At 38.0% G+C, this 25,497-nt stretch overlaps 1 protein-coding gene and 1 long non-coding RNA gene across 9 annotated transcripts in view; one reads left to right on the top strand and one right to left on the bottom strand.

The window, feature by feature from the left end:
• The window catches only part of LOC126863503 (uncharacterized), a 99,068-nt gene that overhangs the window by 62,379 nt on the left and 11,192 nt on the right, over positions 1 to 25,497 (top strand). Inside the window, exons 1-2 of one of the 8 annotated variants that reach the window (XM_050613760.1) lie at positions 1,571 to 3,059; positions 11,285 to 11,344. The exons of 3 other annotated variants lie outside the window; for them this stretch is intronic. In XM_050613760.1, the coding sequence (XP_050469717.1) occupies positions 11,308 to 11,344 (37 nt within the window). In that variant the 5' untranslated portion in view covers positions 1,571 to 3,059; positions 11,285 to 11,307. Of the gene's footprint in view, positions 1 to 1,570; positions 3,060 to 11,284; positions 11,355 to 20,249; positions 23,209 to 25,497 lie in introns of those variants that run through there. 4 more of the 8 variants (XM_050613761.1, XM_050613762.1, XM_050613756.1 and 1 more) reach the window with 4 other exon arrangements.
• On the bottom strand, positions 16,498 to 20,148 carry LOC126863555 (uncharacterized). Its single transcript, XR_007688925.1, has 2 exons — positions 17,677 to 20,148; positions 16,498 to 17,000 (listed from the first exon to the last, which is right to left on the bottom strand). It is a non-coding gene; the product is annotated as an uncharacterized LOC126863555 (long non-coding RNA).

Here is a 25,497-nt window from a genome sequence, read left to right as displayed (position 1 = left end):
GTGATTCGATGTGTCCCGTTCGCTGTCCCGTAATTGTTTCCATACAGCGGCGTGTATCGCATATTGTGCATAATCGCGTGCAATTTACATAGGAGTGGGCGGGCGCGCGCGACCAGAAGCAGAAAACCGTAACCCCGAACCGGTGAATTACGAGGTCGCCTATGAAGCGTCTTTCCTTCGTCGTCAGTTCGTTACGTAATTAACGATCGATAAGCTCCTTAGTTGCATATCGGCTATTTCTGCACGCGCCTACTTTTCACCTAACCTCTCCTCTACGCAACGTCTTCCAATCAAACGTGATTTTACAAAATGGCGGTTCCGCAGTACGTATTACATATCTTTCGTTAATTTGTCTCCATCTACTAATTTCTCGATGAATGTTTCACGAGAGAGCACTCGGGGCAAATGGAGGGCCGAAGGTAACTTGAAACTATCAATTTTTCAGTGGAAGTAAGAGGCGGCTTATTTTCTCGATGAAAAAAAAGTGGAAAGAGAAGAAAAAACGGTCCTACAGGAGTCAACCTTTTCCTCGCCGCTTTCACGCAACGGCCCCTTTAAGACCTAGCAAGAAAACACACGGGGCATCTCCGCTCGCCGCAAAAGTGCTCTTAACCCTCTCGTGCTTTGCCCTCCCCCCTCTCCCCTTCGCCATCGTTCCTCCCTCCTCCGCTGTTCTGTAGGCTCCGGTGCCGGTTGGTGGCGGTCGCCAAGTTCCTGCTGGATACTCTCATTAGATTACATCAAAACGGAGGAAAGCGGAAAGATCTGTGTTCCATTATATTCGAACGCGTGCGCACGTATATAACTAAAAAGCAGAACGCGGATCTCCGTTCGGTTAAGATTGTTTTTTTCTCATACGGTGAAAGGAAGAGATGAAAAGACACGAGGAGTGGACTAATATCTATCTTAATCGTAGGATTAAGTGCTGCCGGATCGCTTTCGTTTTCGTCTAATCGGCCGTCACAGATGTCGCTGACGCCTTCGTTCCGAATCAATTGCAAATCGATCGAGATTTAAAACGTTATTCTACCAATCCTATTTTGTTAAGTAAAATTTTGTTTGAACGAAATGATACATACTACAGGTAAGGTTGATGGCGTTGAAGAAAGTCGGAACGGTTGAACGAGTCTGAAAACAGGTCATCGAATTAGAACCGAGGAACGAATGAATATGCATAGACCGAATTAACAACGTAATCGCAGAAACGGAAACAAGGATCCGCGTGAAAAGCCGGTGTAAAGAAACATGTTAAGCTTCGGCCAGGCGACATTACCAAACAAAGGGTTAAGGGACAAGTTTAACGTTTTGATACGCGAGTGGTGTTCTTTTTTCCTCTGTATTCGCGTGTAGCGCTACCGTGGTATACGGGCGTATATACGAGCGCGTGCGCGTGCGCGCGCACTACAATATTTCACGTGGACGTTCGCACAAAAGCGCACGGCGCATTATCATATCGCATTACGGTACTTACACACGCGTACATCTACTAAATTCCACGTATGCCATCGGGTATAATGTACCCTTCCTATCTACCATTAAATCAAACGCAAACCACCTAGCCGGTCGGACAGTTCATTTGGTTTCGCCAGTCGAGGCAGCGCGCGCGCGCGCGCCGCCACCGTATTCACTACGGAAATCGTAGCTTTCGTTCCGCGACCTCCGACGAAAACAATGGCAATCATTTTTCGACCGTGGATAATCACGGGCAATCCCTCGTGAACTTGGCAACGACGTTGCAATTAAATATAGATCGGTATTGTTATACAGGAGAACCATTCCGTGCTAATTACAACAGGTGTGGATACGGTGTGAAAACAAATTGATTAGGAGATATATCTAAATCAAGAATCATAAATCGGACGCGAGTCACTTAACATTCGCCCGATTTGTTTAACCCTACCAGTAGCAGCAGTCCCTGTCCCACGAGTCCACACCTGTTCCGTGCCGATCAAAACCTAGACCTATTCGATCCCGTGAGAAAAAGGTAGCGATTATACGAACGCGTATGTGTGGATTGCTTTTTCGGTGGTGAAGTTTGTACGAGAGCTCATCGTCGGGGAAAAATCGCAGTATATGTATCTCGTATACCGAAGGACGTGTACGGGTTTAAGCAGGAGATATAGAGGGGACCAGTGACGGAGGGGAAACGAGGAATCGTAGAGGACTACGGGGTAGATGGACCGGTAGACGAGAGGACGGAGGGGTGAGGATGAGAGCGATGGTGCTCGGTGGGGAGAAAAGGGACTCGGAACTCGTGTCGTAGCGGTACGACGTTCGGTCGGGTATCTCCGCATCGTGGGCCACACGCTCGGCCGGTATCGGCTCGCATACGCGCTCAGTCGTGGTCCGGCCTCGCTTGCGTACAAATGTCAGGCGGGAGCCATTTGATAGGACAACAGCATACGTACACAGTGTTTTCTTCTTCTGTCGTCGTACATACGTGTGCCCGCGAGAGTGCTTACATATACACAGACCTGTGGCAAATATAATACACGTTCGTATATATACGTATATCTAATACGCTCATCTCTCTTTCCGACTTTGTCCTTCGATCATCTCTATCTCGTCTTCTCGCGTAAAAGTCACACGTACTTAGAAGGGACTTAAAGTGTCGCGTGTGAGTACACCGGGAGTAACAATACGACAGTGCTGTATCGAAACGTTATCTTGTGACTGATATCGATATATTATATCTGTACATATACTGATAGTGCAGCGACAGCAGTGACGAAGGGACGTCGAGTCTAACGTGCTCCGATTAACTTCGTTCCGTTAGTCAGCCGAGTGTGTGGTAAAGCTGAGAGTGCCTCCTGCGAGAGCAGGAAGGAAGAACAAAGAAGCGACGTCCTCTGCCAGTCGGTGGAAGCAGAGCGGGGCTTGCGAAGACTGTCCCCTTCTGAAGTCTCTCTTCTCTCTGGATCTTCACCCCTTTCTCTGTGGATCTTCATCTCATCGGGTGTTCTCCAACTCTGGGCTCCGTCTCTGTCTCTTCGCTTTCTTCATTTCTTCGCCATCGACATCGTGTGAACACAGCAACGAGAAGTTGGTTTCGTCTTGAGGTAAAGTGATTTTGTTTGACGTCACGAAAGCGATGTCAAGTTGAGCAACCTCCATCCAACGTACGTCACCTATTTGTTCCCGTACTCTTATGTCTCTCTACCCCCTCCATCTTCTACTCACTCCGCTACTCACTCCACCCCTCACCTCTTGCAACCCGGACTCTGTTGATTTCTTTTCCCCCCGCGTCGCGTTAAGTACCGCGCGTGATGATCTTGCGACGAACAAGTACCGATATTATGCGCTTATGCGTATGACACAGCATCTGTTATCAATGGATAACGTAATCCGGGGAAAAACCTCTTAGTACCCTGGGTTTTTTATGTGGGCGTTACTCTCAACGACAGATGAACTGACTTCCTTTTCTTCGAGTAGCTCGTCCAGATAATCGCTCGAAAACACGGGGCTGTACTTTTTGTTCGCGCTGTTGCGGTATTGTCCGAATGAAACGACAAGAACGATGCGAACTTAAGACTAGGACTGCGCAACGAGAATCTATTTTTTCCTCATCGTATATCAAAGCGGAATATATGTGTACAATTGATTTTCTTATGGAGATAAAGTATTTTGTTGATTCAACACCTTACGAGCTTTATGTTTTACGAGGGTCCAACATCTTATTTGAAGTACATATATTTTTGAAGATTTGAGTAGATTGTACAGAGAGCGTCTAGTTTTTTTGCAGGTAAGAACGAGACGCTATTCGTTACTGTTTAATCTGCCTTCTATCTAGTGTTGTAGCAACGGTTCGATATATCGTTACAGCGTATCTAAATAGTCCACAGCCTTCGATTTATCACATTCAGCGGCTGCTTAGGGAATGCCATTAAGTGGATTGCTTAGCCGCTATCGATTTTGTATACTTTAGAGTCGTAACGTGTGATGTTAGCCAATCTGTATATCTCACTCCATTTTTCGATATACGCTCGTTTCCAACTATAATTAAAAACGGTTACTAATTTGATTCAAAATTAACGATCATACAAAGGCAAGCTATTATCTCAAATCCTTAATAACATTTAATAATAGATACAACTTAATATAAACAATTATGCACGAACTAAAAAACACTAAGAAAACGAGCGAAAAATATAAATATGGCAGAGTAGAAAGGGCGACAGGGAATTTCTCAGCGCAAACTCATTCAACGTGAGCTGGGCTAGGTCAAGGGATGAATAGCGATGCGATAATATTTTCCCAAGCGTTTTTAGAGGTCGATGAATCGAGAGAGTTTCGTCCCCTGCAATTGTAACTGTATATAGTTGTAACTAGTCTCCACACGAAATCTTTTTCGTGTATCGGCCACAGTACCATATAGACAATTAAATCGGGAATCGCTAATAGAATTTCATAGACCAAAGTCGTTTCGATACGATTTTCGTCGCGCTGCTGCGGTTTTCTCGCGCTCCTCCCTCCCTCAATCCCCATTCCTCTTCTAAACGATGTAACATATGCGCGCAGATTTACGAACAGAGCACGTATCGAGTTATTATCACGGTAACCGCATTAACCCCCGACTACTCGACCGGTAACAAGGGCCACCGATACCACCGCCTGTCCGAATCTATTTCGGATAAAGCCATAAAATTACTACTTTAAGTACACTTACTAATTCATTTATATGTCTGAAGATTACAAAGGAAAATAAGTATAACTTAGTTGACTCTTTTAAAATTTTGATATCATTTAATGGTTAAAAAAGTGTATTTTAATATAACTACTTGGTTCAAAGCCTTTTAGTATAGAAATAATTAACAGAGCCATAAAGTTCTATGGAAAATTAATGCCTTACCAAATATCTAAGATATAATAACTGGACTGTTATAAAATTGGTGAATCGGCAAATGACGAATTGTAGGTTATAAAGTTCTTTTATAATTTTACACGTTTAATAAAGTACTTGATTTTTAATTGATTTTTGTTAGTATATTGAAATTATTAGAAAGTGAAACTGCCTTCTTATTGGTGCAGCCCGTTCAATTGGTGAATTAATGAATTTAGTAATGAATTTTATAGATCTACCGTAATATGTGGATAAAATGTCATTGTCCGATAATTGTTGCGCGATTCGCTCGCCAGAGCGCGACCATTCGCGTATCGAAGCCTTTAAGGTCCCTTTATATCGCGTGCGCCGCATTCTTCTTACTGGTTCGCGCCTTGTCTCCACTTACATTCAAGGACGATTCAGACGTAACTGCTCTCTCTCGCGCGCGCGCACCATATATATTCTTTACACGGTTTTAACTTTGAAATGACAGAAAGGAAAAGTCCGTGAACAGAGAAATATAGAATGACATTCTTATAACGTAAGATGGGGACTTCTCATATAATGTAGAATTGATAATTGTTTGGCAATGTTTCTTGAAATCATATATGTTGTATTTGATATCTCGAATAAGAAATCTTTGTAGTTGACGAATGCGATGATAGATATATCATACAAATATTGTTCAAATATATTTGTAAGAAATATTGACACGCCATTGTATTTATCCAGTAGCATTTACATACTAATTAATCGATTCGAGCATACTAAATTTTTAGTATATTATACTATACTAGCTTTACTATACTATACTATACTCTAGTATACTAGCTTTCATACAACTACAAAAATTTCTGATTAGGATGAATGCCAAATATTATGAATACTAAAACCTCAATGTAGAAACTATTAAAAAGCGCTTCATTGGAAAATAAAGATAAGTGGTAAATGCTTTTTGTAGCTACATTAAGTAGACAGAAAAAGTTTACGTAAAGAGTAGACGTTCGTTTTAACTGCGTAACAGACGGATTAAAGTTACGTTAGTGGCCTCCTTCTGCCGCGGCTAATCTGCATTATTCTACGTGTTATGTATCATCTGGTCGAACGTGCGTGTTCTCTTGACTTAAAATTCAACAACGGCATCGACGTAACTATCTACGACTTTGTCGAGACGGTCCCTCGCGACATCCCACACTCGGTCAACAATAGATAGAGCCTCACATACATAACCTACCGTTTAGATAATGTATCGGTCATCGAGCGTTCGGTATATAGTCCAACTATCGTAATCGCAATTCCACCAAGATTTAATACCGCATATTATACCTTCTCCAACCAAAATTGAATTATCGAGTTGTTGAAAAAATTCCTAGCATCTTTATTATAAATTTCTTTCAAATAATAAAATATTTGAACGAATACTATTTTTATTTAGATATTACAAACAATTAAGAAGAAACACACGAGAATTCGTTCATAAAACAGGTTTCTGTTTTATTTTTTAATAAGACAATGTCGAGCCTTCTATACCCAAGCAATTTTAAACCGTAAGTGGAATATGCATTCAACTTCATGTATCTTATTCACCGAATATGGTATAACCTCCTTATTATTCATCGTGGTCTTTGCAAATTTTATTCGAAAGACGTAGACAAGAAATGAAATATTGCAAAAGCCTGTAGAAGCTATTCGAATGAATTCGTTATCAGAAAAGTGCAATTTTTCGAGAAAAACTTTTTTGAGTATGCTTTAGATCAAAGCATACTCAACATATTTTCAATGTTAGGAACATCGACGTGATCCTTTCACCATTTTAAATTTTCTCAGTTAGTAGAGGGCGCGCAGGTTGCGATCACAAGTTAATCATCGATCCAAGGAATCGCTGCGCACTTAACGGTGATTTATATGTTTGACTAGCGGATGAAACTCGAATCACGGATAATAAAGGGCGACTAAACAGAGAAAAAAATCGGCGCGGAAATTCCGTGCACGCGTCGAATATCGGGTGAAACGTATCAGAGGCAGACGTTAACTCCGCTTTAAAATTCTACGGCACGAGGCTCGTAACTATTTACGTCCTGGCCGAGAGCATATAGCCACTTTCATAGGGCTACGCGACGCATCTGTTTGACTAGCGAACACACATGCAAGGCCCCGTTTCTCTTTCTGTGCGCGCATCGAGACGACGATCTAGACTTTAAACAAAGGTATTATCGCGCATACCAGATCTGCGTTGAATTACAAAGTAACTTGCGAAAGGGCATCCACTTGGTATCTCATGTAACCACTTGCAAAAGAACCCAAAGAACAATGGCCAGGTCGCTCAATTAATGATATCAAAAATCCTGTTTCAACGTCAGGGTATCTCATAGATAATAAAAGCTTCTGGATCTGAAGTTTAAATATACCGCAATTTAGTACTGTTAATCAGGCTTACAATAAAAATAGATAGTAAAAGATACGCAATAGATTGGCGAAGCATATCGTTTATTTGATTGTATGTAAAATCGATACAAGATATTAGACTCGACTTCGAACCAATATAGAACCAAAAAAAAAAATAATATTTCTAGAATTAATGTAGTATTAGTTAAAAAGTGATATCTTTGAAAAAAAATTAAATAAAAGATCGTGTTACAAATCTACGCAGGATTTTACAAGAGATATACTGATTTGTGATATTTTTGTTTGCTACTGGACATTTCATAAATCTCTTTTTATTACGATGTACTTAATATTCGTGTATTTGCGAATATGCAGAGATAAATTTCTTACGTGATATTAAAATATCGTTCATGATAACAGTAATGCCAGACAGATTGCGTCTTTTGATCATCCGACCGAGCTTATTTTGCATTCGACAAGGACGTTGAATAACGATTAGCGACTCCCTACATTTATTAGGTAGGTATATGATTAATGAACGGCGCCGCGATTGTTTTTTAACCGAGTACAGCTTCTTTTGTTTGCATACCGGTGATTTCTTCTTTTTCCCGCGACGTTTCCCGGATAGTTATCGATTTCTTTCTGTGGTTGTAACTTAGACATCGACATAGGACGCTTGAACTGGTGGTCGTACCAGTTATGCCATAAACTATATATTGTCGTGGACACTATTGTAACGATGAAAATATTTATAACCGCGCAGAAGCGTTCATAAGCTGGGAACTCGTGACACTTTGACCGTTAATGCTATCGCGTTACGAAATAATCGCCTGGTCGATAAAAAAGTGACGATTGTCTTTCTCATGTGAGTAAAAACAGAGCGTGCACTTTGATCAGTTTCGATACAATTTCCGTTTCTTTCCGCGGCCATCTTTTACTCTGTTGGTACATTGGAAAAATTATCAACTAATTAAATATCCCCTTTTCTGCATGTAGGGTGTCTCGGGATTTAACAGACAAACATTGTAAATGTGTTATGTGTCATGATCAAACATAAAATGTCATGACATTATGTGCTTTTCGAAAACAATCGTACAGTTGTAGCATTTAAACTTTGCACTTTGCACTTGCTTGATTCAAAGTACAAATACAATAGCTACATGACTGTTCCCGAAAAAACAATATTATGCCATTCCAGTAGCATAAAGATTTGTAATCTAAAATTCAAACAAAATGTGTAAACATAACATTTATAAACATGGATCGTTTAAAGCTTTACTAAAAAGTTATAACAGATATACAAAATACAAAGAAAGCAGTAGTTTATCCTCGAATATCGCCTTCAATTTTGCGCCATTAGACTTTTATGTGTGGACAATTTTAAAAAAGGTAGATATATCGAACAAGTATTAGATTGATACATTAAGATGAAATGAAATCAAAATGTGGTTCATAAGGTAATAAACTTTTTTATCGCTGTCACTTCCGTATCGACAGGAACGGTAAACATTTTGAAAGTACCGACAGCTAATGATCAATGTCTTGTAGCATATAACCGCAAGTTCATTATTGTTCTCTTTGTGCTATATATTATTATAACGGTTTTATAAAGCTTTAAATAACTCATATCTGTAATAACATTTCTTACTTGATTATATCCATAAAACATATCGACAAAGTTTGGATGTTAAATCCTAGAACCCTCTATTATATGTTATCAAAGGAATGGTTGAAATTGTCACGGTGTGTAGAAACTCATCGTGTTCTTTCGACTCTCGGATGCGGAGAAAAACCCGTTAGAAATTGTTCGATGCTACTCTTGCATGTCGCGAACGGCGGGCGTACACGCTTGCCACAGAAGCTTCGTGTAGCGGTAGTGGTTACTCATGGTGCGTGTGCAACAGCAGCAAGTATGCGCGTCCGCCATAGGCCCTTTCTCATCGTCAAGTTACGAAGGCCGAGTAGCGAGCGCGTCGAAAGAAGAACATCGGCAGCGTGAAAGTAAAGAAAGTGGGCCGCTTCAAGTATCGTTCAACCTAGTACATACTTGCATACCTACCCTCCTCTTTTCGCAGGCCACGATTCTTCCTTTTTATTCTTCCAGGATCGTCTGATCATGTCAAATTTATGATTATTTGCTAAAAATTTAAGATGTTTTGTTCAAAATTATATACATACTTTAATTTTAGTTAAAGCTAGAGTTTGTATGTTTGAATGAAGTGTTTTAAACATTTTATTTTCAAAAAAAGTTTCAACGATTTTGTCGGTAAGGTAAACTCATTTGGCGGGTAGTTGAAGAAGGAGATTGTTCTAATCAGGAATTCGACTGGCACAAGTTAGTAAGAGTTTCTTTTAATTCTAACTCGTATTCCATCTCCGGTTTACAACGCAACACGAACAAAACAAATCCGTGCTAATTTCTTAAGAGATTATCGATTACCGATCGGGTCTCGACGCGGCGAGGCTGTGGAGCCCGCGCGCACGATTCCCCCCTTACCGTTCGGTTACTTTTACCAAATAGCATCTCTATTACCATTCGTAACGCTCTGAAATACAAATTAATTGTGTCCCGTCAGAGATTCTAGAAAGTTGTCGTCAAGGCGATTGTTACGAAGCTGGACGCTAGCCAGTATCAACGTAGCTTCACTACTGTCACGCTGAAAATCACTCGACGCGAGATTATCGCGTGATTTGTTATCTATTAGACGTATACATAATCATAGTACCTAATTGCATATAAGTACCTTTTTTTTATTGAACACATGAAACATAATCAGATCATAAGCAAATATGTATTATTTATAAGATATGCTATACAAAATAGGGTATAAAAATAAAGAATGTGTATGACAACGTGCAAACCTAGAAACGTTAACAGATGTATAAGATTAGAATATAAAAATAAGATTAAAATAGGTCTATAAGTGGAGGAATTTTTTTGAGTCTTTTCTTAAGTTAGCACTTGAGGCCTACATATGTGACATAATAATATGTATATATATATCCGCTTTTTATTTATTAAACCAATATAATATAACGCCATAACTTTCCTAATAGGAAATAAGCAACGGCACCTATTATCATTGATAGCTACTTAATATAAATATAAGAGTATTCTATAGTAAAGAAGATGAAAGTACATTACGTATATTTATTTATACAAAGCCTATTATTAGAAACTTTGATTCCAGCCTTATTACATACTTGCAAGTAATAATGTACGCCTAAAACATGATACGACTTGTATTTATGTGTGTACAAGCTGTCTCCTTAAAGTTAATTCCATTTTTACGAATCTCCTCTTGTAACGTTGAAAATTGAAACGAATGTTTTCTACGATGTTAGAAGTTCGTTGGTCCGTCAACGGACGTTGGTGAGGTTAGGTGAACTTCTTACTAATAGTATATAAAATTGAGGTGACGTTTTCCCTTTTTTATGTCAGCATCGGGTTTTCTCGGTACTGAATCTCTTTGAGTGGCAACCAAGTTCGAACATCGGGCAAAGCTTCCCAGGGTCGCGTGAAAAATAATCCAATTAACCATAATTGTCGTAACGCGAGGCGAAACGTGCACTTCCGCGACTCTTGCCAAAGATAACAACGCCGAAATTCCCTCCGCGGATCTTTGTCGCCCCCTATTTTCATATGTCGCTACTGTGATTCTAATTTAAGACAAAACATATTATGTAGTGTTTACATAAAATTACATAAAATGCAGATGACACGAGTAATCGTTGTTGAATCGATATTCTATACGCCATATTGATTTAAAGGTATGGTTAGTTTGATTTTTTAATCTTGCTTTTATTGTATATTTTTGGTAAATGGTTGGCACATTTCAGTTAATGATGTGAGAAAGGAACATTACCTACAGTAGGTATGACACGAATAATTATCCTCTGATTGATCTTAATTTAAATTTAAAATGAATATTTCTAAATTATTTAACTTTTTTATATCATGAATTCTTTGGAAAATCTAAATTAGTAGTAATAAGAGGTAGAAATTCTTAAATTAGTAGTAATTAAAAATACAAATTTAAATTAGGGAATAATGAGAAGCAACAATTTTCTGTTTAGGAATTCAATCATCTACGTGAATAATGGTTGTAATCAGGTGGAATGACGAAAAAACAACTGGTTAGTAAAGGTATCGCGATTGCGTGAAACGTTTTGCCGTCATTGTTTCTAACCCCTTTGAATAAAATCGTCAAGGAGTGGATTAGTTGGCACGGTTCCACCATCGACTGGCTTCCCGGTACTCCGCACGATTGTTGCAAAGAACATTTTATTCCCTGAACCCATTCTACGAAGAAATTATATACACCCCTATTCTAACATTATTCTGTAAATTACAAGCAGCTAATTTAATATCTTAACATCACAAAATTTATTAAAATAATTCTAAAAAAGCAATGTTTGATTTAATGAAGATTTGAACTGATCATCTTGGCGATTGCAATCAAATGTCTTCTTCGCTACGCCAAGTTAATTGTTTTTTATTTGATTTTATATTTTTATTCTTATTGATTTTTTATTGTATATTTTTAATCATTTTAATTAAACAAAAGAGTGGTCGTCGTTAAAACACGGTAGAATTCACTGCTATGAAACATTCGCGAAGATTAATCGATTCTTCGAATGTGCATCCGCGACCGTAAGTTACAGTCGAAAAGCAATATCGGTTAATTCGCAATCGAATTCGCAGGAAATTACATTCGAGGAAGGTATATTCGCGAGAGGCCTTCAAAATGCAACAGATCAACCGAAACGATCGTTTGCAACTAACCATTTTATCAAGGTTCAAACAATTTTCTCGGAATATTATTCCTAACTTTTCTTTCCCCCTTTTTTAACAGAATATTTCACGCGATTTTTCGATTCATTGAATCCCGTCGAAATATTTTTCAGATAGATACACCATCTCTAGGTGTATACTTTTTACGAAAAGAAAAAGCGCGAAAAAGAAACATGGCGGCGATTGAACGTTTTATACTTCGATGGTTATTTTTCTTTCTATCGTTGTAAAAAAAGGTACGCACTTTCTCGCGCGTTTCTTCCTTTGTTATTTGAACACGATGCGGTTGCAACATACAATCCGTCCAGTTATTTCGAACTCACGTACACAAACGAAACGTATAATAGAACGAGGCGCACGTACACAGCCTGCTACAAAACAGACGCGCACGAGAAAAAGAGGAAGCTTTATTTCTTTTTACCGGCCAATTCGATTACTCAAGGCACGCTTCTCACATGTACATACATATAGTACATATAACCTCTTTTATGATCTTCGAAAAAGTCCCTATACTCTCTACGTTGCGTTTCGTCATATCATGTAGCACTTTTCAACGTGAATTCCATGTAAATAGTTAGCGATTCAGTCATGCTCGTCTAAGCAGTCAGTCGATAATATAAATTCTCCTCTTGAAAAATAACCAACCGGTAGCTCTCGTCTGTTCTTAGTGGAAAAGAGTAAAAATAACCCTATACGTGTCTTTCTTCTTAGGTCTCGTGTCTTGGATGGAACGTGTCGTAGACCCTGTCTTGTTTTTGTAAGCGCAGTTACCGAGCCTTATCCATGCAAACGCACTAGCGATACACACTTAACCGCACGCACACTGAATTCGTTAGACCCGCACGTGCGCGTATTTAACGCACCGCGGACGAGCATCTTTTTCAGGCAACTAGTAAACACATACGCGTGTATATACAGACTTTTTTCCCCCGAGGAAGTTGCTTCTCATTTTTAGACGCCTTCGTTTAAAGCCATCCATGCTTTTCGGCGTTTAGACATTTACCAGTGCATAGTCGATAAAGTCGGTAATGAACTTAAAATTTAATATGGCGGCAAGTTATGAATATTTAAACATTTTGGTAGCATTATAATGAGACACAATTATGGTTCTGTCGCTAAAAATTAAGATAAGTCTAAAAATGTATACAGAAAATACAAGATATTTGGTGTATATATTTAAACAATCAAAATTACTCGTTATATTAATAAATTTTAATATTCAGTGGAATCATCTTTAATAACTGTCATATATGTTTAAAATGGCTCTTGGTATTGTATAGGGATTTTTAACTACATACGTGATGTAACAAATGTTTCGTAACTTCTATATACATTTTCAAACTGGTCCCAAATTTGATTAACATAATAGTGACAGTCATGACGTGTCACATTATAATGTTACTGAAATTTAAAACTGTTTTATGTAACATACGAGTTTTCGCGAAGATCATCGCGAATTGTGAAATCAGTTCGATCAATTGTATCATCGAAATGTCACTAGACAGCGCGATCCACTAATAAATACGTTGTTGGCAAGCAAACGCGTTTCCCATAACTCGTTGCACGCGATATACATAATACGCTATGAACCAGTCGTTTCGTGTATACATATATGCTTGCAAATATGAGTTAAAATTACAATTTATCTTCAAACACGTCGGAAACGATACACGATGAAAAAGGATCCTTCTCATAAAGTTCCTTTTACGAACTGAAGGGTGATGGTATACTACATATACTATACATATGCTATACTGGATACAGCCCTGATGGGTTGGTTTCCACGGCAGTGAGGACGGTTACAGCGATTTAAAACGAGTCTATGAAAGCTGCGCAACATCCAGCGAGCATAGCACAGAGAGAGAGAGAGAGAGAGAGAGAGAAAGGGAGGGGGGAGAGGGAGGATAACATTCCAGCGCGCAAAGAGAGGGATCCGTAGTAAATTTAGCGCACTGATCTCATTCTATGGTGAATCCGTGGACGAAAATAGCGGAGCGGTGAATGTGTTATTAAGGTGCGTTTAGGTCGGACCGACATGTGCGCGTAATCGGTGGCCGACAGTCACGCACCGCGCAGCTTGAATTCGATTCAATAAGACGTTGAACGCGTGCCGCCTCACTTATCGGTCTTGTGTGTAAATTGAACCGCATCTTCGTTCAACAATACACGTATCATATAAATATGGAGACTTATTATATGTATAGGTTAATTTTAATTGGGAAACAGAAAAGATAAAAGTATATGTTTCAGAAGAAAGTACGAATTTCATATTGAATAGTCGTCGATATAGAAAGTGTTATAAAATATGGAGCCAGACTTTGTGAACCGACAGTACTCACTGAGAGAAATAAAAAGAAAGATGTCTAATCAATGTACAGTTTTGTTATGTCAAGTTTTGTTTAGACTTTTTGTAGTAAATTTATCAGCAATGAATCGATTACAGTCTTTAAGTGACGCTATAAAAAGAAATCGAGAGGATTCAAGGCAGGTAGTTGAGGACTTAATCTTTATCTATTTCGTATCGACAGTTTGATCTAAATATTGTCTTAAGTGAAAAATATGGGAAATATAAAACTTGATATAATATTGGAAGAATCAACATAATTACCATTAATTAAACATTTTTCACTGTTCTCTCGGTAAGTATTATACCATCAATTCGTTTTTTAATAGCGTCCTGTACAAAGTATTCATAGCAAGAATGTTTCGTTTTCAAGTGTATACTGGTCAGATATCGCCGTAGGTTGTGGCTTTCGCAGCTTGGTGCGTGACAAAGCTTATTAAAGGGTGTAATGGCAACTTAATCTTTCCGTGAACTTTAGGTATAATTAACGTTTACTTCTCGATTTCTATCCGCTTGTAACGTGGATTTTTATGAACTTGAAGTCATTATCGTTCTCTCTATCGTATAATGACTAGAAGAAGTATTGCTACATATCAGATTCTACATTTCGCTTTTATAATATTTTTTCGTAGTCGTATGAAAGTATATATTATTAAATGATATAAAGTTTAATATATTTGAATGTAATTAATTAGTATGCGAATGATATAAGAAATATACTAAGGCGTGTCAATGTTTTTTGTAGCCGCTATATGTTATACTACTCGGAAAAAAAGGAGATTATTTATATTGTGGTAACGGTGTTTTAACGAATTAGCGAAAACGTATGTGAGAATTTTTCCTTTTATTCGAATCGCTTGTAATCGCATTGGCCTGTAAAAAGGGGTTAATAGCCGGTACCTAAACGCACCTTTACGATGGAAATGTATAATAGAGGAACCGTGCGTACGCGCATCCGCGTTCGTTCACTTCTGGAATGAGTTTCGAGCCGAGACGAGTAGCGGACTAGCGCCCAGGTGGCGCTGCGGGCGCGACGCCAATCGAAATTTCGGGAGGGCGATGACTGGGCTTCGCCCCCAGAAACTGTGATCTCGTTTTTCTGTCACTGACCTTCCGCGAGCCGCTGGTCCACACACAATCATTGTCGCGCGTAATTTCTGTCAGTTAACCAATCATATAATACACTACCTGAACTTCATTATCAATTTGTCACCCTTTTTTATAATGTATGATAGTTTTTGACAAGAATAAAAAGATGCTAGTTACTAAGACGTGGTGATCGTTATTTTGAAACTATGAATGTTGTACAATCATTGTATAAGTCAGTTGCCTGATATTTTTTATATTTTATTACTACAAAAAGCTTAATCTATATCCTTTGTGTATAAGAAAAACATAGATAACATCTTGATTGTTTATCAACTAAAAGGGTAGTACCTTTTAAGGAGTTGTAAACCAGGAATAATAGATATTCTTATACTTACACCACTAAGATTTTCAACATATATGCATCGTCAGGAGCTCGATTAAAACGATGAATTAGAATTTAATTTAGGTTAGATTTTGAAGAAGATTAATTTACTATAAATATTTCTTTGTACAATTTCTTTGAAAATACTTCATTATAATAACTAGAGGGCGCTGTATGGTTTCCTTTTTATACGATAACATCTCAAACATGTCAATAGTTTGCAAAGCTATATTTGTGGTGTATATATTCGGCTTAAAGCCGCAGATGCATACGAACGAAGAAACAAGTAACATACTTGAGCTATTGATGATTCCGAGTCTCGGGGATCACCGAACCATGTGACATCTTTAGAATGCTAAGCATCGCTCACAATGGTAGAAATTCAAAGGAATCCAAAAGTGTAGGCATTCAGAGATCGGCTGCTGTGTCGCTTTGCTCGATTTTATGAATTCCCTTAGGCACGCGTTACTTTCCATCGGCGTGGGCATAAATACCACTGCCGTTGGTGGCGGTCACGCGCGTCACAATCATTATGCCACAATAATTATTAATGTCTGCATTACGTCACGCTTATATACGCGATACGCGCCTTCAGGGAAATCCTACGCGCGTTAACGTCATTAATGTCGTGTGTGTCTTCCAAGCGTTTCACATTAAAACAGGTCATTCTTTTTCTGAAAATCGTTTTATCAAGAATTTTATTTGTATCTTACACTCACGTATCACAAAATTTCACAATTCGAAATGGGAACGTAAATTTATTTATTAACACGTTTACTGGATTCCTACATACGAGCAAATAATTTTCATAGATATCTGTCTCTATGTCCTAGGATTTAATATATGTTATATGATTTAATATATGTAATATAAGTATTATAAAAATTTCTACTACAATTTCGTAATATTTATATTAACCGTATTGAAACTGCTATCATACACGTAATATAAAAATATATACCAGCTCGAAACATATAACCTAAAAGTTTTACATGGTAATCGCGTGAACTTATTTTGTCAAGTCAAGAATCAACGAAAGATTAGGAAGCATTGTTTTCATGGAGGCGACTAAATCGATTTACGCTGATCGAAAACGGCCCTCATCTGCAACGAAGAGCGTCGGAATCGGATATCTACCAGGTGTTTTCTATTTCCTCAGGTTACGAGGGGCTCGCGTAAGGGCCTGCAAGTTGTGCGACAATTTCAAGCGTTATTTGTTAAGTTAGATTTCAATGTCTATATCTTTAATATAGTGATTTTACGTATGTATTTAATGAACGAATAATTCGAATATCGTCGTAAGATACAGTATATGGTACTACTACAAGGAATGATGGGAATAAAATTGTCAAGGATGATGAATAATACCCGAAAAGTGCGACTCTCGAGATTGGAATAATCGTGATCGAGAATAAGCGAACCAGATGGGTTTCTCTGACGCATCCGCGAGGACGCTCAGCTAGAAATAGAGAATGATTATGCCCGGAGTAATCTCAATAGTGACAAACATTTTCTCCGTCCATAGTTAAAATTAAGACAAATTCTGGTCTTCAATATTGTCGTGTCGAATAATATGATAATCTACTGGGATACATAAAGATCGAACAGCGAGTCACGTATTAATTAAACGCAATAGAAGCGCTTTAATCGGCTTGAGTGCACTTAATTATAGATACGTCTCGTTTACAAGAAGCTACCAATCGATAATCGATCAAATTGAAGTTTGACAAATCAATTTAGAAGAATGTCAGATATATTCTTAATTATAAAGACTCTTATTCAGTTAATAATCCATCGGTAATTTAAAATAATGAGTAAAGATTCTTGGATAAACGCAAAGTTTCAGTATACACTTGCACCTTCGAATGACGCTGCTTCGGGCTTCAAAAGTTCATAGGTCCCGCAAGTACACACGGGCCCCTTCCCCTCTTCTCGTGTTATCACAGCAAAAACACGGGCATGGCAACAAGGAGAGTGGCGCGTCTCCTAACCAGCTGGTGGAACGCGTGACGTCACGCGTCTACCTACACCGAAGCTACGGCTGTCCTCACCCTCTATCAATACACACTCGATTCTCTCCCCACTACCGATATCACATCTCTCCCACCAACGAGAGGCTGTCAGAAACTAACACACAATCGGCGTATACGTGCATATTGTCGTACGTGGCACGAGGCACGTGTCAGGGCCGTAGCTCTCGTTGGTGCACCTCCCATGAGAGACTCATTAAATCGTCCTGCTATACTTATTGATAATCGTGACGTGGAAGGGTAGTTAAACCTATTTGTGGTTATATTTATTGCTAACGTAAATTGATCGATTGTGATACATTCAGTCGTGCCTATTATTGGATTTGCACTTTCCTGACACGAGTAAGGTGAACAGTATTTTATACTAAGATGAGATTTTCAGCAAGATTTGACTAATACAACTATTATTATACGTCGAATGCGAATGTATTTAATATCAGTCGATTTCATTTAATCATTTAATAGTTATCTTCTTCAATTGGAATTAGATATCGATCTTGATCAATACGATGGTAATATTAGAACACATAATAGAATTCATTCTTTATTTAAGTGTATCATTTTCGATATATAAAATGACACGATCGATCAAATCGATCGTCATCGATAAAGAAGGATAAAATAAACAACAATCGTATAGGAAGCACGCGTTTACTGACACGATCCTGAATCGTAGTGGATACACAAGGAGACTTGTGTGATAGCCGAGTATCGGCGACACGAGCCGATCCGTCCCCACCACTTTACCGACCGATCTCTGGCTCGAGTCTAGAAAAGTGGTAGGGTGGCGGTGGTGGGGATAACATCTGCTCTTAGCGTGATTGCCGTGTATTGATGTGGCTTTATGGCGCGCGGCAGGCTGCGGGCAACAAAGTAAGCTTACGGTCGTTAATGTTCCCTACTACGTGAAATTCGAGGCCGCCTGAATATTGCGCCGCGTACAACTCGACGTGCTTCACCGCGTTCCAAGCGAGATTCGCAAAGTTACGGCACAGGCCGGCTTCGACGGGCAAGAAATGCGAAGACCGTTCGGAGGATCGGTTTGATAGTTTGATCGGACCTAAAGATGTTAGGTTAAAGGGTTAGCGTATCTGCGTAGCATCGATATATATGTAGTGTACACAGTGTACATAGACAAGTAGATAGGGTCAAGATTAGTATAGGGACGAATCGCTCGCAGAAACGACATTCCGCGTGATGTCGCAATAAGCGCGTGGAATAGCCATCATAATACTCTTTTGTACATTACATAATAGTTTCAGAAAACTGTTGTGCAATTATTTTTCCCCTCGATATAAATGAAGCATTTTCTATTACGCGAGGTTTTATTCATACATAACATAACAATATATAAACGGCGCTAATTCTGCCGTCATTTTAACAACAGTAAATAACGACGATATAAAAATCAGCCTTTTTGCGATAAGATGTCACTACAATGGTGGCATTTAAAATTTGCCTGCAAATTATAAATATTTATTGCTTTAACTAATTGATAATGCCACCAAAAAAATATGCCGACCGCAAAGAGTTAAATTTAAAACAGTGACGCAAATCTCCATGGCGATCGGTCTGTCATTGATAATGCGATATCTATGTATGACTTGTTGAAGTAATAACGAAAGGGAGGTGATCGATTAGAGGGAGCTCCAGACAGCGTATTTTGCCTGTCGATTTGTCCTCGCTCTCGTATTCGCCGAATCTAGGGTGTGTTGTGTGAAATCAGTGATTCGGAGAAAGTGAAGGGTGACATTCTTTTCGTGCATTCCTCGCTTCCGTGTTACCGATTCGTTTCCAGATGCTTGCGTGTTCGTGCACGTCGGATAGAAAATTCGCCAAAATTTCGCGTCGGAGCTTTTTTCCATCCGTTGAATTTTTCAACCTGTTGCGTCGTGCTCTTTTTTCTCGTTTTATTTTTTAAATACTATTGGGATAATATGGCGGAACGTGTTCTTGTAATATCGAAAGTGAATGCGGTTTTTGTTGTGGCTGTTCCGATGAAACTGTGCGTGAAAAAAATACACGAAAAACAGAAAAACAGCGTAAATATGGAAACAATTTACTTGCAAATGAATTATCGAGATTTTTATATCGCTTTATTTCACTCGTGCGAACGATTAACAAAAGTGTGTGCATATTTCTCTACCACCAAAAAAAAGAAGAGAAATACAGAAATATTTGTTTCAAGCGACATTCGTGGACGACGATACACAACGAAGACTTGGAAGAAACCAAGGTCGTTTAATCGGCGCTCATGGCTCTTAAACTTAACAAACACGTCACTGGGTCGATTTGATTTTACGTAAGACTAGCTTGCTCTATCTCATATATTCTACAACATGTAATAATTGTAATAATACGTTTCAAGCTCTCCATATTTTATTTTCTGCGTCCGTTACCTTAATTTAGTTTCGTAATCATCGAAAAGCATCAATATGCGCATTTTTTGAATTCGTGTCATCGCCGAGTCCTTGGTATGTATATCTAGTTCACGAGAAAGTGGGTCCTCCTCTAGCAAACTAGCAACCTAATTGGTCGCTGTTAGACTTTCTTTTACAATTTATAGGAATTACATGAATTTATACTAGTCTACTTAAAATAATCCTTTATAACCAGTTGATCCAATCGCATTAAATATGAAATCACGTTCCCTACTTCCGTTTACCTTTATGAACTCCCCATAAATATGAAAATCGTCGTTGCGCTGTCGATATATTAAAACGTCTCCGGTTCAATTGTAAATATATCTTCGAATAAATTCGAAACGATCGAAACTAATCGATCATGGTTGAGTAGCATAGAATCCTAAACGAATAAATGGACTATTTTGAGGTTATCTTAAGCGACATTACTGTTTTTCAGAAATCTCGATTTTGTGTTAGGTTTCTCGGTGATGTCGCTCTAGTCGGGGCATCGTTACGATAGGTCGCAACACTTTCGTTTTACGGTTACTAACAGGGACTATTCTAAATACGAGCAGTTTTTTTTCTCCGATGTCTTCGCTCATTGTGGCTACGAGAGAAAGTCGTCCGAATGGTCACGGCCTATTTAACGATTGGCTGGTGCAATTTCAACGCCACCTTTTTGTATAATTTAAATCCGTAGAACTTTCGAAGAAATTTGTTAAATTACGAAAAATCGACATAACCTTAACGATGATATTTTTACATGAATTTGTTAACCACAAAAATTACGTTTTGCACGATTTTGTCGCGTAAAAGGTGTTTTTTGCTTAAGAAAAAAAAAGAAAAAAGGAAAGACAGTAACTACAGGAAAAGAGTGGAGAGAAATGGTTGAAAAAGGTCTAACGGGCTTGAGGAAACGGTACCGCGTCCTTCATGGAAACGAGCCTTCTACGAGTCGTGGCTCTATCAGCTTGAATCTTAAAGAATCTTTGTTTCTCGAGCAACGTTATCTCGAGAACATATCTTTCTTCACAGAGTATCGTGACATCCACTTCCTTGATGTTCAACTCCTCTCGGAATCGCTAACTACGTTTACACAAAACTAAAATAATCTTTATTTTCCTGAAACACTGTTTAGATCCAATCGGACAATATTTCAACCTGTTCGAATAATTATCACATTGTCTATCATGCAAATTTTATATATTTTTTAATTTTATCAATTTAATTTTTTCAAAGATATTATACAATATAAAATATTCTGTTGCAATTGTGCATTTTTTTCTGACAATGTTACTTAACTCGTTTTGTAGCCCATATAATTTATTTTATTTTGCTCATTCTAAGAAAATTTAGTAAAACGTAGACCACCGATGACCACTGTCACAGTCATATTAAATTTCATCATTCAATATTTTTATGATGCATTATTTGAGAGTCATGAGAATGTCGAATGTAAAATCTATGGCTGCCGAGTGGTGGTTATCTTTCTTTTTTCGTGGTATTATCAAAGATACGCGCACGCGGTGAGATAAAGCACAAGGTCCGATTTAAAAGAAACGCATTAATTCGAATGAAATTCAAAGGGGCGCTGACGGGTGACGTGCACGACGGTGTGGATGCCTCGAAAAAAGAAACTCGCTTGTTTCATTATTCGAGCCGAGTAAAAGTACTTGCGTTGGCGCAATTAACGAGCTCCGCCAGGAATCTTTTACTCGTGATTCGCGCGCATACGTGTTTATGTATGCACTCGCACCGCTACCTGTTCACTATCGTACAGGGTATCTTCAGTTAAGTGCTTGCCGATGTGTTCGAACAAAAACAAAACGTCTAGTATTCCGGAACAACGTTGCTAATAACCCTCTGTCGGTAAATATGTAAAATTACATCGAACGAATGACCGTTTAAACGCCTGAAATTCAACGTCCGTAATTTCATAACCTTAAGTCCTGTCTCCACTGATACAACAACGATAAAACTTTTTTGTTACTGTTTTATGTTTCTCAAAAAAGTCGCAACTTGTTATCGAATGTTTTTCAAGTTTCTGGGTATTTCTGTCGTCAGTAACAAATATGGCCGGTTGCTGTCGGTTTCCGTCTGGGGCGGTAGAGATCAACGGAAAATAGAAAACGCGTAACAATAGCAGCAAATGTTCCTTCAATGCATTCTTGCTGCTGGCAACAAATAGCCTTGAGGCGGAAACAAAACCTAACTGTTCCTCAGATTATGTTGCTGCAATGTGGACGAAGTATTTTTATAACCTGCTGTTTGTTGGATATGCAGCAACAAGAGGCGTCAAAATGGTCCTCGTTGTTGCTTCAGTGAGGACAGAGTTTTAAATACACGGATATTAGAGCATAAGAAAAAGTAAATGTTAAACGAATTTGTTCGTGGAATCATCGATTTGTTTGTCTTTTGTAAATATGTATTCCATACGATTCCTTTGCGCAAAAAGAGAAAGTGATAGCATCTTTCTCGTCGCTAAATGTGCACGCTTCGACTGCAAGAACAAACGACGCGTTGTATGTAGATGTGTGTAAGCTGTGTTCGTTGGTGCGCGCATGCGCGAGCCGCGCGTAGTACACACGGCCAATCGTGACGTCACGCGACGCCCGATAAACACTTTTGTTGTCGTCGGTCTGTCGTCGTACGTATGCCGCGATTACGCGTGACGCACAGTTCAGTCCCAGACACCGACCAAGTCTGATGTGAACTGCGGATTTTGTTCGATTGATTTCGCAATTTTACATCACGTAGATTTTTACATAAAACAAATTTTCTTAGTGATAATCGTAACTTGTCGTGTAAACTTACCAAATGTTTTAAAAACATATTGTTACCAATCACGTCGTTAATCTATTGGATTTCTTTCCATTTTCTTTGGCCGTGTCATTCGAAGGAATGTGGAAAGTGTAGTGAGTGCATGGCCGACGTTACAGTTTTGCATAGCTCGAAAGTGAGTTTCAACATCGTCGACTTATAACATTGTTAAATGGTGTATCGCTTTCTTTTTTATCATTCTACAGTCGTTTTAGTTAGTCGTTTGCTATCACTAAACGAGTTAAATGTGACGATATGGTGATTCAACAAAATCTATTGAATCAGATTCTGTTACGTCGAATTACTAGTTACATACATACTTCCTTGTAAATCTTGTTATAGATATTCATAACGAATGTAATATTTCCAGTTATATAGCAATAAAGTGAAACTTTGTGTATCAAAATGTTAAGAGCAAAGCGTAATCTGTAATGAAGTTCTATTTCGATTATAAATATATTTATCAACGTTTAATGAATGCATCACGCGCTCTCTATAAACGCGAAAAATGGGCCCGATAAGACATATTCTCTGTCGATAAAACAGAGTGACCAAAATTTTTAGATTATTCATTAAAGACGGTTATTGACTAATTATTATCTCTGCAATTCATCAAACATTGCATTACGTTATCTCGAAGGAAGTGGAAAAGTACCGAGGACGATATTTCGTAATTTTTTGTCTCGGCGGAGAGAACAGAGACGCGAACTGCGGCGATCCATTGTGAAAAAAATAAAGTGAGCGATGATAATATGAACAATACGCGCAAACGAGCCGGAGCGAGTGATAAGTATCACGGGTGAAATGACAGAAACTATCACTGATATATCTCTGATTAGCGGGCACAAGAGTATAAATCAGAATTATTAATATAATAATTATAATATTTAATATCAGTATAAATTAGTATGATAATTATTCGTTATAATAAAGTGCGATCAGGTATTAGGTTTTTGATATATTATCAGAATTTCAAGTGAAAGAGCAGGAAACATGGAAAATTTACTTGTACTACTAAAACAAGCAAAAGATAGCAATGTAGAACATATTGGTGTACTTATTCGATTGACAAAAATTTTACTTATACTCTTTTGCTTTCCTACCAGAAATGTACACCACTCTGCATATACGTATTTGGATACTTGATACAATCCAATTAAAACATCGATGTTTGTTGTTATATTTTTTACGTTATGATAGAAGAATATTTTTCTACTATTACATTCTTACAACTGGGATCAAATGTCCTGCTAAATTGAAGCCGAAAGGAAGTATTTCATATATTAAAGGAAATTTCATATTTATCTTGATTAAATAGCTGGCACTACAACAAATTTATATAAACTTTTAGAATATGGTTGGAAACACATTCCAATCATCCTTAGATTTCAACATTGAGTAGACATATGTACTTAAAGTACTTAATTTAGGTGTTCCCGTAAAAGTAATTTTGATTTACCTTCGATTATTACCTATCTATTTATATTAATTAGTATCAACTATTGTGTTTATCGATACATATCTACTAACGTTGTATATGGTGATATGCTTGAGATAAAATCAGAGGCAAAAATTAGATTAAATAATTTTATTTAAAACATATTTTATATATTTGCAATGATTTGTAAGTATTCAAATACTTATGTACGGTAGTGTAGATACTTAGGTTCAGCGTCCGCATTTATTTATAAGCATGCAAAAGTGCCTCGGTGATTTCTTTTTAGTTGCGCATTCCTTTCAAGGCCCCTGCAGGGAACAGTCGCGGACAGCAATGGTGTCTGACCCGGCCGTCCCCGTGCACCGACCGCTTTCTACTTTGAACGGTTCAATATGGAGCTCCTCGATGCCCCTTTCCTTATTCACGCTTCATACAGTGGCTCACGAAAGTATTTCAACACTTATAGAAACTTTTTAGAATGACGCGTTTAAATGGATCTAATTCCGACCGAGGTCAAAGCTTCGTTTAATTGCCAAACACTATGTTACTGTGATGTAAGATTAGATGTAACGGCATCGAAGTGACGCAGTTTTTAAAATAATTCTCGTAAGGATTGGATGGTATCCAGTGAAATTGGGGCATAGAAATTATTGTTCGATCATTATGATCGATCTAGACTTATTCCGGTCGAAATCCATGATAATTAAAATCCAAACGATATAGGTTAGAATTATAGATAGACTGCGGACAAAAATATTATAAATGCTCTTTATAATATTTGGTAGATAAAACAATTTTCTATCGAACTTCTATTCTTTTAATTACATTCCCAGAAATATGAACTTGCGTAAAAATTTGCAGCATTTACATTTTTCCTTTTACTTCGTTAATCTTTTTACGTTTCTCCGGCCATTTCTGATTTTTAATCTAATTAAATTTTTCTAAATATCTTCATTTTAGAGTATGAAGTATGAAGAAAGTCTTATT

Source organism: Bombus huntii, chromosome 3, assembly GCF_024542735.1.
Source record: "Bombus huntii isolate Logan2020A chromosome 3, iyBomHunt1.1, whole genome shotgun sequence".
Taxonomy (NCBI): Eukaryota; Metazoa; Arthropoda; class Insecta; order Hymenoptera; family Apidae; genus Bombus; species Bombus huntii.
This window is presented reverse-complemented; position numbering and strand designations above follow the sequence as displayed.